The sequence below is a fragment of the Macrosteles quadrilineatus genome, unplaced genomic scaffold, assembly GCF_028750875.1.
Source record: "Macrosteles quadrilineatus isolate MER2022 unplaced genomic scaffold, UCM_ALF_1.0 Scaffold_3__2_contigs__length_128488019, whole genome shotgun sequence".
NCBI lineage: Eukaryota > Metazoa > Arthropoda > Insecta > Hemiptera > Cicadellidae > Macrosteles > Macrosteles quadrilineatus.
The window spans coordinates 11,789,125-11,802,512 of NW_026542596.1; the positions used below are offsets into that span (position 1 = coordinate 11,789,125).

Consider the following 13,388-nt stretch of genomic DNA (forward strand, 5'->3'; position numbering starts at 1 on the left):
TTCCTGGAATCTGTCGAAAACAACAATGAACTTATTACCGTAACGTTTTACTATGTCTGGTACGCCTTGCAAAAATGTCAGAGAATATAGCCAGTTTTGGACAGACTACCGTGTGAAGAAGATGCCTACGATCTATCACAAAGTTTGGAGTTAGTGGAAGACAATCCGTAGGAGGACAAAATTTCAATGGTCACATCGTTGAATAATGCTGGTAATTATGGTGCAAACTCGTATTCAAAACATGTATAAAACTATTAATCATTGCGGACAAGACACATGATTTGATAGAATAGCTTAATGTAATTTTGGCTAATATGAATAGTTACCCCGCAAAACGACCACATTTCCCATGGCTAAATGTGACTGTAACTTGTCTGATCTCCTAAAGGGTTTTAATGTGGAAACATATCCCCTCACTTCAGCATGCTGCATGTGAACTCGTTTAATTAACAGCATTCTATTACAGTCTCCACCACGACGCGGTCTAAAACGTGTAGGCTGCAATCACATGTTCAGCGTCAATATGACGGCATACTTATAGACCAAAAACAAATATAAATACATTTTCTTGAGCGTCTTGACCTGTTCAAAAAAAAATATGCTGGTAAGTTTTTCCCCCGATGAGTAAAAGAGGTCTTAAATCAATGTTTAATGCAAGACTAGTATTACCCTTCAATTATTATTTTTTTCTTCATAAAAATGTTAAATTACTATACACAATAATTTACATTGGCTCTAAATATTTGAATTACATCCCGACAAATAATTTTGAAGAAACTGCACGTTTTTATCACAATTAGGAGTGGTTTTATGCTTGAATATGTGACACAAGGGGGGAAATCCATTATGGCGGCCATTTTCCAAGATGGCGGCATGTTGCCCAAGTGGGATTTTTTGGGAATTTTAGTATCATGTTCCCAGCTGTATGTACGACATCTCCACCTATTTTCAGCCTGATAAATTAAAATTCCACTATCAGGCTAAATTTTACACTTTTTTCCTGCACTAATAATAATAAGCCTATAAAATGATCTATCATCATGCGAAATTTCAAACCCAATTCGAGTCATTTCTTGATTGAGTCCTAAACAAATAACGAACACACACACTTACAGCTTTATAATATCAGTACGGTATACAGGGTGATTGATATAAGTGTGCCAGCCGTTTTATTCGAAACGGCCTTGACATGGTAAGTGCCTTGGATTTTTTATTTAAAAAATTATAGTAAAGTCCAAAAAATTATTTTAGCCGCCATTTTTCCAATATGGCCGCCAACTTTGATTTTTCTAATGGAACACCCTGTATTTTATGATGTATTCTGGTAGAAAAAGTAATTTCAAGACGATTTTATTCTTGTGATTTTTTCATAAACCCAACCGTTTCAAAGATAATAATGGTTTAAGTTGTGAAATTTTGAATGGTTTTCAAACAAAACAGCTGGCATGCTTGCTTAGGCCTTTATCGAAACTCTTTCTCATGCAGAAATTTCAAAACTTTAACCATTTTTGGCGGCCATATTGGAAAAATGGCGGCTAAAATAATTTTTTTGACTTGACAACAATTTTTTAAATAAAAAATCCAAGGCACTTACCATTTAACTTTTTTTGATATCTCTTATAGTTTTCGAATAAAACGGCTGGCACACTTATATCAATCACCCTGTATAATGATGTTTCGATTGCCAATCTACTAATGCTGCCCAGGTTCTTTAATAAAGTCCTATAACAAGTACAGTTGGATTTTTTTAGCTAGAAGCAGTTAAGGTGTGGTGGAATATCTTTGAAGATGAACCTATTTGGCAGTAGTGTGATCATGTGTTCAGACCTGTCAAATTTTGAGGTTAAATAAAAACAAACAAACTGACACAATAATTCTTGGAATTGACAATAGTTAAATATACTTTAAACTTACTCTAGCCTACTTTTATATAACTACTTGGCAATATACAGTATAGAATATTAAGGCCTACTGTGAAATAGAGACGTGATTCCTAATTCCAAATCAGCTAATGAATAAGTTGATACTTAATTATTTCCGCCAAATTATAGGTGATGGTTGCTTTGATAATAGTTAATTATATGAGTTAGTATTAAAATATTGAATCTTCTTGCATAAGTTTATTAATTTCGATCATTATATTAATAGAATAATATGGTTGCTGTGACTGGGATACACATAAAATAACCGTTGGGACATACAGTAATTATGATTTACGTCTAGTTTTGAAATATCTTAACATCTAAACATAGACTCGCCTTTTGGGTTTCATGCTAGAGATCAGAATTAAATACTCTAGAGATGACGAGATGAACCTTTATAGACTCACGTTTTGACCCATTTAAATTACTGTATAATCAACAGCTAATTGTATTGCTGATAATTCATTAATGCAATCACTAATCAAATAAGTTCACCTCATACAAACAGGATAACATTATACAATAGGCCAAGGAAGCAAGCATAAATTAAACAATGAAATATACTAAATCATTTCATTTGATCTTAAATGGCAATTCTTTCGTAAGTAATACAAAACGGCCTCTAAATGCTTAATTATTAATTGCCAAAATGCCAGTTTGTTTGTTTTGATTTAACCTCAAAATTTGACACATATAAACACATTATCGTACTACAGCTAAATAGGTTCATCTTCAAAGATATTCCACCACACCTTAACTGCTTCTAGCTAAAAAATCCAACTGTAGGTAAGAATATTTTTGTATATATACGCTTCATAGGCTACACATATATTTTTAAAATTATATAACAAAAAAAGATCTATAATTTTAGCATTAGTATTAACTTTCAAACGCCAATCAATAGATACTTTCTTGGAAGCTCTGTTTTCTGTTTAGAAACTACTTTGCATCTACTTGTAGTGCATACAACACACGGCCACGCTCTCGTGTTGTTCTCCTCTCGCCACAGCTCACATTCACCCTCTCTCTCCTTCTTCCACCCCTCTTTACTCGACCACCCCTTTCTCCCAGCGAAATACCCGGTATAGTACTGTTGGGGAGAATAGGCTTATGTCAGGTAGTCTTCTCCACTCGCCTCGACACTCTAATGACCCCTTAATTTACGAGTTCGATAAGCCGGGTCGCCAGCGCTCCTACACTCGTTTCTTACCCAGGAGCAATGCCCTAAAATATTGGTAAAGAGTTCCGGGACACCCTGTATATTAGTTTTGTGTCCCCCTGAACCCAAAGTGATTTTCAAAGTGATATCTGTGTGTGTGTGGATGTGTACAGAGCTACAGACATGGCTTACACAATATACGAATTAGGTAAACTTAAAGCCTTTCAGGTTAAAAGGAGTGCATTTTATTATAACACAACCAATTATGTAGAAAACTCGCAATATCTACAACAGAATCCCACTGCTTAGTCGTATGCTGCTAATTATTATTCTGTAAATCAGTACAATAAATCAAAGAAGCGTTAATCAAGTACTTGACTCTGTCTGGAGTAGGCAATGTGGCCACCAGAATTATAACAGAGTTCATTTGTCTTGTAGGAAGAAGTTATATTTATACAACAGTCGACGGATGGTGGAGTAGTTCAGGCTAAAATCGTCAAAAGAGTAAAACAATATTTTTAGTCTCTACCTCACCCTAGCTCATTCATGAAGTGGGTTGTTTTACTTCGTCAACTAAGTGATAAAGATTATTCATAATTCAATTAAAGGCAGATTTATATGGGCTGAAAGAGTTTTATGTATTTGAACAAGAGTTGATATCGATTTTAAAATCACCTTAGGAAAAGGGAAGAGGGCTCTCAGGCCAAATATCACTGTGATCCATAGAAATTGTGATTTAATATATGATCGCAGTTTGTCATATTTTAACCCTAAAGGATTAACAACTACATAATGGTGTAAAAATATTTTTTATTCTATTGTTAAATCTGAAGACTTATGAAGGGCGGCCCAGATTGCATTGATGCTGAATGTTTTTAATTGTTTCAGTGTCAACTTAAACGCATGCTTTACTCTTTGGTTACCACCAAAGCAAATGTTAAAAACAATTTTGGATTTATTAGGGAAAAAGGGTTCAAGGCTAAAGATGACGAAACAACCAGAAATTATCAATCAACTTCAAAGCGCCCTTTACGTAGTCCGGATACGGACAGGAACTTACATTAACTGTCCTGTATCTTGAGCTGTCCTGGTGATGAATCTGTAATCGAGTAGTCAGTTTAATCTACACCAGATTCATATTGGCTTAAAATATCTACTTTGTATGGTCACCATTTAATTGAAAAGTATTAAAGTAGGCATTGAAGTATATTATAACGATTTGGATTTATTGTTACACTCCTTCAGATCAGAACTAAACGTAGCACTCGGAATAATCAGTCTAGCATGTGACCAACGGGTAAAATGAACCAATCTAGTATTGTGGACGTGAGAATTGGAGTGTGAAAACAGAGGTTTCCTCACTATTGTTTGGCCATGAGGCCACAAACAAGGCTTGCAGTCACTATATATATATATATATATATATATGTATATATATATATATACATATATACATATATATATATATGGCTGTGACGCAATCATATTTATAAATATACTATGAATAAGGCTTTGCTTACTCTGTCGCATAAACTTCGAAAGGATAATAATAATAATACTTTTACCTACGACCGTTTTTTAAAGTAGCCATTTCAGTTCAGTTCTTAGAATTGAAAAGTTTCACTTAACAGCTGTATACTTTCATAACAGTATAGTTTCATTTCATAACAGCATAGTTTTTCTCATAACAACACGGGTAACGGACCAATGAGGTTCAAGTATTGAGAGAAAAGAAGTACAATTATTGTAATACTTCGAACGTCAAATAATCAGCTGATCAGCTGATCAGTTGACAATTTTAATTGTTGGTCCGTCTTGTTCAATGTTCCTGTTGATAGTCGCGCAATTTTAACCTAAGTTGGTGGTTAAAGGAAGGTAGATTAAACTGATTTAAAAATTTCTGTTTTAATGAAAGTGAAGTTGACGAGATGGAAATGATAGCACAAACTGTTTGTGCTAATCTTATGCCACCAAAATCGAAACAAATGTATGAAATTGCATACCAGCAATTCATTAAATGGACGAAACAAAATAAGGTTAGATTGTTAAATAACAATGAGCTTCTGGTTTATTTTGAAAACCTCTTAACCGTTGTTTCACCCAACTCGTTGTGGACCTCATATTCGATGTGAGATCTAACTGTAAATTAACTGTTTCACTAAATTGTTCAGTTGTCCAAATAAATATGCAATATTTCCCTAACTGTACCTGATAGAGTATTTATGGTGAGAATGCTGCTAGAAGAAGCTCGTATTATTTAACGAAATTTTACAAACACGTAATTACATTAAATCAGCTGATTAAACAATAAGTCGTTGCATCACTTTCAGTGACAATGACAATAAACGAAAACATAACCTCTCTAGGAAGTTATGAGTAGTGATTGTTAGTAATAAAAAAACTAGATTTTTAGTAATTAAAAAACGGTCGTAGGTAAAGTAGTGTACGCAACACGCGTTAGTAGTCTTTACGACAAGAAGTTTTTAAGGCACTCGCCAAGGCTCGTGCATTAAATTTTCTACTCGTGTCGTAAAGACTAACTACTATATTGTCTTGAAAATATACATTGTATCGACATCACAATTAATTAATACTTTGCTTAGGTTTATTTTTAATTTAAATTGTTATTCATTTTTCACAGAAGTTCTTCAGTGAGGATTTGTTTTAATTTTGTTTATATTTCTTTAATTCTAGGTTTTGAGTACTAATTTTTAATTTGTAAAATAATTTTCTTCCATTGTAAACACATCAACTTATTTCCTGCATCAAATGTTTTTTCTGAATAAAAAACTAACCGGAATATTTGATGACAGAGTAATATAAATGATTGATTTTCAGTATACTGTATTATTAGCAATAGACTTCTGTATTATTTTATGTTGTAAAAATGGATAACTGTAACGTTTTATATTTGTTACTCATTTTGATACCTTGTGCCTTTAAATTTAACTGTACAACTAAAAATATTGTTTTTAAGGAATGTCCATGGGTGATACAATGAGTGATTTGAATTTGAAAAATGTTCCTTATAACCACAAATGAAAATTGAGATGGACTTTGACCAAACCAATAAAGATAGGAATACCTGAATTATGATGAAAGCTCTAAAAGTGATAAATGCTCTACATTTTTCTGTAATTTTGTTTAAATATGCAAACTGAATAAATATGTTACAATTATAACTAGACAATCCAAATATTCTACAATACACCTCGATGTATTTACACCAACGCTGTAAATGTACTAGATTATATGAACAAAACATTGTCTCAGGTTGGACTTATCATAACATGTATAACTGGCCCAAATCAATTTCTTACATTATATTATATAAATTTACCATCTACAACCCCTACGCCTATGGTATTTCTTAAATTCATAACGATAATTAAATGAGTCAACAAATCTAGTGATTTTGGAAGACATCTTTTATTTTATCCGTACCTCACTGACAAGAATTATAACGCTAATCCAACTGTTACCTATTCAATTTGATATACGAGTATAACCAGTAGAAGAGAACATATTTTAATCTCTTTTAATCCCCGGAGGTGAAGGCTTGTTAAATAGTCAGAAAAGATAATTAAAGTCGAAACAATATGTTCAAAGTGGTCGGAGACGGCTGGGGATTAATCTTTATATAGGAAAGCCACTCCTGGACATTCTAGATGGTATCTGAGTCTCCTTGAATAGTCAACATGCAAATGAGCCTTGCCTCTACAACTTCAGTGCGCTCTGGAATAGAATGGATAATAGACACAATCAGTAAAGTTTGGTTTTAATGTAGGACGACTAACTTGGAATTCTTTTGTTTTCAGCAATTGTCATTTTCTAATGTGCTTTGTAAGTTTCAATATCGTTGTAGCATTGAGTGCATTGGACACTTAGCACGTGTATACCCAATGGTTGTAGTCAACTTGTTTAAATCTTATCTCAGTTTCAGGCCGCCCGCATGAAATTGTTCATGAGGAGGCAAAACGTATATTTTTTCAGGGTATAATGCACTCCTCCAAAAACAGTTTTAATATAAAAATCATACAAAGTTCAACATATTTTATGGGATTTTTAGCGATTTTCCCATATCGGGAATAAGCTATTACCGTAGTACTCAAGGTAAGACCTGGACCCGGAACCGATTTACTTTTTCGTTTTGAGGTCCCTAAAACACCATCCGTTCAAATTTATATATGTATATGTGTGTCCGTTAGCACGATAACTCGAGCAAAAATGATCCGATTTTCATTAAATTTGGTCTAAACGTGTAAACCTACATTTATTCAAACGAGTATGCGAACCAGCATGATCGGACTATGGGAACGGGAGTTTTATGGGGTAAAAATTGGATTTTCACATTTTTAACCCAATAAAAATAAAATTAAGCAATTTCTTTCCAAACCATTTTGTAAAGATTGAAAAACTAATAATTTAGTATACTGAAGCGTTATTATTCGCCTAATGGTCACGGAAAAAATTCCGAAAAATTGTAAATTTTAAATGACCATGTTATTCTTATGGAGAATAAGTAAACTGCTGTAGTTTGCATGTTTATCAACATATTTTGATCAAATTTTGAAAATGCATTTATTTCTTACACTTATTTTTATTAACATTTTACAAACAAACTTTTACCCTCCCTGTTGCAAACCTAAGTACTCGTTAAAATAATTATATTTAAATAGGGAACAAATAAATGTGATATTTTTAAGGAAACATTTTGGTGTAAATTCAATCAGGCAAATGTAAATTCGCACTGCAGGTTTGCTGCGGCGGGGGTATTTAACTATGCAATTGTAGTCTATTTAAATACGTTGAATACACGTATTTGTTTATACTGTACACCTTTTATAATGATTTCGAACTAATCATATCAACGTGTTAGGGTAAAATAAAAACAACATTATATTTTGAATTACGTCCTCATATGTGTATATGCAATAACCTCCAGAACACTTTGTAGTGTGAGCGTACTCAGTTTAATCAGTTAGTCGGTAACAAATGCTGTAATTTATTTATTCAACTTATCCTTAACTCCTGTTCTCCTTAAAACACGCCCCATTGTGTGTTGGGATTTGGTTAGGATAAATTTGCCTAATCTAATCAAGTTTTTTTAGCCATTAAAGGGCTGAACCGAAAACCAAATATATTTTTGTGCAACGTTTTCTATGATGAAATTGTCCAGTTTATCTTCTTCACTACAGTAGAGAATTGCTCTTTGTTTCGTCTTAACTATCATTGTCATCATGGTCATCGCCTTTGTCCAGCTAGCGGACGTCTCTGATGCCGTTATTCCAACGTGGATGTTTAGACACGCTGTTTTTCTCCGCTATTCTACCTTCTCAGTCTCCCGTCAAACAGCTGCTGCAACATCGTCTGCCTGATATCAGCTGTTTTGTCACAATTAATTGATGTTACATTGTTAATTGGCCTGGGAGTTTCCGCATTAAGGTGATGATGACAACACTGTTAATTGGGCACTACCGTCTGCGAAATTTAGAAATTAAAATTAATTTGATCTGGTTGTTACCAGACAAGTTAGTTACAGTATAATTAGAACATCAATTAATTACGAATCAAGTGTTAACATGAACACCTTTAATGCAGTAATAGGCTATATTTCCTTTTGATGCCAACATAAGGATTTAAAATTTTTGAATCATAACAAAAAATTTATTTATATAGCATCTGAAACTATTTAAAAAAATTTAATCATGCAATTGATTGTGTTTCTAGCCTAGTGGTTAGCGTCTCGGACTTTGGTTTGGGTTCAGTTCCTGGTACATCCACCAAACTCTAGTGGTTATGGACTGCTTTAAGCGTTTATTCTCACGTTGACAACAACAAAAATTCCACTGGTGTAAAAAAGCTCTGGAAATTGGTGCTAAATTAAGACATTTTGATAACCTGGCCTGAGACCTTATGTGGGTTGGCAAATGCAAGTTTAAAAGAGGCTTCCGACCTCATAATAGAGTATATGGAACTAAGCCACGTTATCATAATTTTTATTCAAAATACTAAATCAAACATTAATTGAATATTTCTGTTGCAGATACAGTAGGAAGCATGGGAAAGAGTGGCTATACCTGCGTCAGATACATCTTCTGCTACCTCAACATTATACTTTGGGTAAGATTTTGTCACATTCCCTTCTTAGTTACCTGTTGTTCAACGTCTTATTACTAAACCTAATGTACAAATCAAGAAATAAATTAATAATGTTTTATTTCTTTTTCCTCATCACCGAGGCTAAGTAGCAGGTCTTGGGAAGATAGAGCCATTCATTGCTGGGTCTCATCACTGCAGTCACCTAGCTCTGGCTTGCATGTGACTATAAACCGAACAATACTACAACACTACGAATACTCACAAATACTATATTTGAATCTCGTTTGTACGAACCTCGATAAAACGAATTCCTCGATAAGACAAATTTTTTTAAATCCCCTTGACACTTTCATATAGGTCAATGCTAAAAACACCTCTGTACAACGTAGTAGTTAAGTTAAAAACCTCCATGAGACAAATTTGTTTGTGACATTGGCTAGGGCTGATTAACCTCTATACAACGAATATTTCTTAGCACAAAACCTCTACAAGACGAACATGACCTCTATAAGACGAATTTATCATAATTTTAACCTCCATAGTACGTAGTTTTCAAAACAAACAGAAGCTTGTCTCAACATGAAACCCCCACCCATCCCTCCTCCTTCCTCAGTCATTGTTTGGAGAAACCTTGGAGCGAGGAGAAACCTCTATAAGAAGAATAACAGCAGGATTAAACCTCGATAAAACAACCCTCTTTATTAAGAATACCTCTATAGTACGAATTTTCCCGTACCCCTTGAAATTCGTCTTATAGAAGAGGTTCAACTGTATACCCGAACAATATTTTACTAACTTTAGATTATTGAAGTGATGAGCAGATTATGTTTTGCTTTTCAACATTTACTTTTCTTAAATTTTACAATTAGAACTCATCTGACCTTGTTATTGTTGCTCAGATTAGATGGCAAGTTATATCAAGTGTTATTTAGAACAATAACGAACTGGCAAGGTTACATGAATATAAACAATAAGGAAACTAGCACAATACTGATCATTTGTGTTCTCCTGTATATTAGTTGGATTCCATTCAAATTTAATAATAATGTGTCCATATAAAATTTATTTGTAAGATCAATTGTTTAATTGCTTCGAGGTTTTTGTGGTTGGGGGTAACCTTACCGATGTTGATTGAGATCAATTATTGATATTGTTCTTGATCATCAATTTTAGAATCTAACAACTTTTGTAACTACCTTGGCAATAGCTTACCATACAATTCCAAGGACACATATGTTAGTTAATTACAATTACACAGCCTACTACTGACTGTTGCTGATTTTACACTGAGTTTTGACTATTGGATACTGATATTGTATCAATAGTCAATGGTACCTATCATCATACTGACAGATTTCTACAAAATGTTTTTCTAATGATTCTGTTGCAAAATTGTTACTGTAGTTAACTTGATACCTAAAGGACCTGTAACTCATTCATTAGTATAGTGTTTTCTGTTATAATTTTTAAGAATGTGTCAATCAATGATTGATTGATGCATCTTTCAAACAGGTAATGTTTAGTGTAAACCAATATATTCTTCTTAATAGTATCGGGAACAGAATTTGGACAATTCCTATGCAAAAACTTTGAAAAATGCTGCACGCTTCACAAAAATACTGCTTACAAATTGCCCAACAATAATCTTAAATTCAAACCACTTCAAACCAAATTTCTAACCATACTTCTGTTGTAAATGCTGTGGTTTTCTTTAATACCTCCTAAAGTTGTATAAATGAGGAAATAGTGTATTTTTGTAAATAATAATTAAGTACATTGATGAGAAAGAATGGTTTCAAAAATCAATCTTTTAAAACTTTCAGGAAATTTCTAAGCATATCTAACTATGGATAACTTGAACTATGAAAAAAAGTTAACTACCATTCCATGTTGTTGTCAATATAATAAAATCCATATGAATATCTCATGAAAATAGTTTATAAAATGTTTATTTAATTAATTTTTTTATGGAAAACCACCCTGAAAACTACCAAGCGTCTCCACCAGACCACCAAGCGTCTCCGTCTCCACCAAGCAAGCTAGCTCAAATCTGAGATGAACATTTAATTAATTTTTTATGGAAAACCACCCTGAAAACTACCAAGCGTCTCCGTCTCCACCTAGCGTCTCCACCAAGCGTCTCCATCAAGCGAGCTAGCTCAAATCTGAGATGAACACAGTGTTCTATCATTGACTATTGGATACTGAAGTATTAATAATTGTTTTTAATAGTCAAAGGTTCTATACTCCACCCACTTCTATTATAGCCGGTTCCCATGTCTTTGCAACAATTAATCTCATCATATAGTAGCAAAAAACATCACAAAGGAAATTTGGTTCTTCTGCCAAGTATAAATCATGTTATTTGATTTGATCTCTGTGGTCTGAGATGTCAATTGCTATTTATTACTGTAATTAAATCAAAATTTGGTATAGATTAATGGAGTCAAGTGTTTAGATGTAAAAAAGAGCATGAGAGGTGAAGGAAATTTTAAAGTGGTCATAAATATTTGCACAGTATATGATAGATTCCATGGTTGAGGTTGTTCATTAGTCTTGTTGATGCAGTGACAAAAGATAATAATTTAGCATGTAGATTGCATAGTGACTGAATACAAGATTTTGTCGAACTGATAGGAACATCACTTTATAACTATCAAAGAAAACTGTAAACCCTGGTAGTCATAAAAGTGCCAGTTAGCAATCAACTCTTTTTCAACTCAATCACTGTCTTGTTTGAAGCTGATGAACAATCACTGTTAACTTTGTGCAAATATATACAAACTTTTACAAACTAAACTACTTAAACCATTCATGTACTTTTTAGATGTCTAAACTACGCATATAATTTGTCAAAAATGAACAATTTCAATGGTATCAACCTCAATTCAACAAAAAGAAACAAACTATAATTAAACAACGTAAATTATTTTTGGTAATGTGGTTTTTCCCCTCATATATTCCTACCATATTGCTTCCATGCTGTTACTAATTAGTGATAATGATATAATAATGACTAATAATAAGCCTTAGGGATGGAAATCGGCTAAAATTAAAGTGGTTGAAGTAACATAGAGTTGTTTCCAGATTTTAACTAGCTTGCTTAACCGTCATAGAAGTTCAATGGAGAAAATTATATACTGACAATGTCTATAGTGTAACTTCTTTTAGCAAGGTTCTTCACCATGTTTTAATGGTATCAAACTCATTACTATCAGCATCAGCACATGTTGTTGCAGCTATCAGCATGTGGTCTGCTAGGTGGAGGCTGTATGTGTCTAGTGTCTCACCGTGTCTGTACCACACTACTCACTTCTGCCCCAGTATGCTATGGTAGGGGCTGACTCTCTACCGTAGGCTGCTGGAGCTACTCTCTGTGTCATCATGATCTGTGGTTGTTGCAGCTATCAGCATGTGGTCTGCTGGGTGTGGGGGCGTGGCTGTATGTGTCTCACAGCGGATACACCACACTTCTGCCCCAGTATGCTATGGTAGGGGCTGACTCTCTACCGTGGGCTGCTGGAGCTACTCTCTGTGTAATCATGATCTGTGGTTGTTGCAACTATCAGCATGTGGTCTGCTGGGTGTGGGGGCGTGGCTGTATGTGTCTCACAGCGGATACACCACACTTCTGCCCCAGTATATAATGGTAGGGGCTGACTCTCTACCGTGGGCTGCTGGAGCTACTCTCTGTGTAATCATGATCTGTGGTTGTTGCAGCTATCAGCATGTGGTCTGCTGGGTGTGGGGGCGTGGCTGTATGTGTCTCACAGCGGATACACCACACTTCTGCCCCAGTATATAATGGTAGGGGCTGACTCTCTACCGTAGGCTGCTGGAGCTACTCTCTGTGTAATCATGATCTGTGGTTGTTGCAACTATCAGCATGTGGTCTGCTGGGTGTGGGGGCGTGGCTGTATGTGTCTCACAGCGGATACACCACACTTCTGCCCCAGTATATAATGGTAGGGGCTGACTCTCTACCGTGGGCTGCTGGAAAATGAATGAAAATGAAAATGAAAATGAAAAACGTTTATTTATCCCAAGAATATAAACTAAAACAGAGAGTAGCTATACAACTAACAGTACAATATTTCTAAAATAAAATAAAATTGCCTTACTTATGGGATAGGCCTACATGGGCAGGTGCCTGTGCGTAGGCCTGGCTGTTATCAGTCTAGCAAATTGAGGGCACACACTAAAAT

At 34.4% G+C, this 13,388-nt stretch overlaps 1 protein-coding gene across 1 annotated transcript in view; it reads left to right on the plus strand.

Moving 5' to 3' along the window:
• The window catches only part of LOC128990566 (tetraspanin-9-like), a 64,134-nt gene that overhangs the window by 31,916 nt on the left and 18,830 nt on the right, over positions 1-13,388 (plus strand). Inside the window, exon 2 of the mRNA XM_054412995.1 lies at positions 9,128-9,204. Coding sequence (XP_054268970.1) covers positions 9,128-9,204 — 77 coding nt within the window. The remainder of the gene's footprint in view (positions 1-9,127; positions 9,205-13,388) is intronic.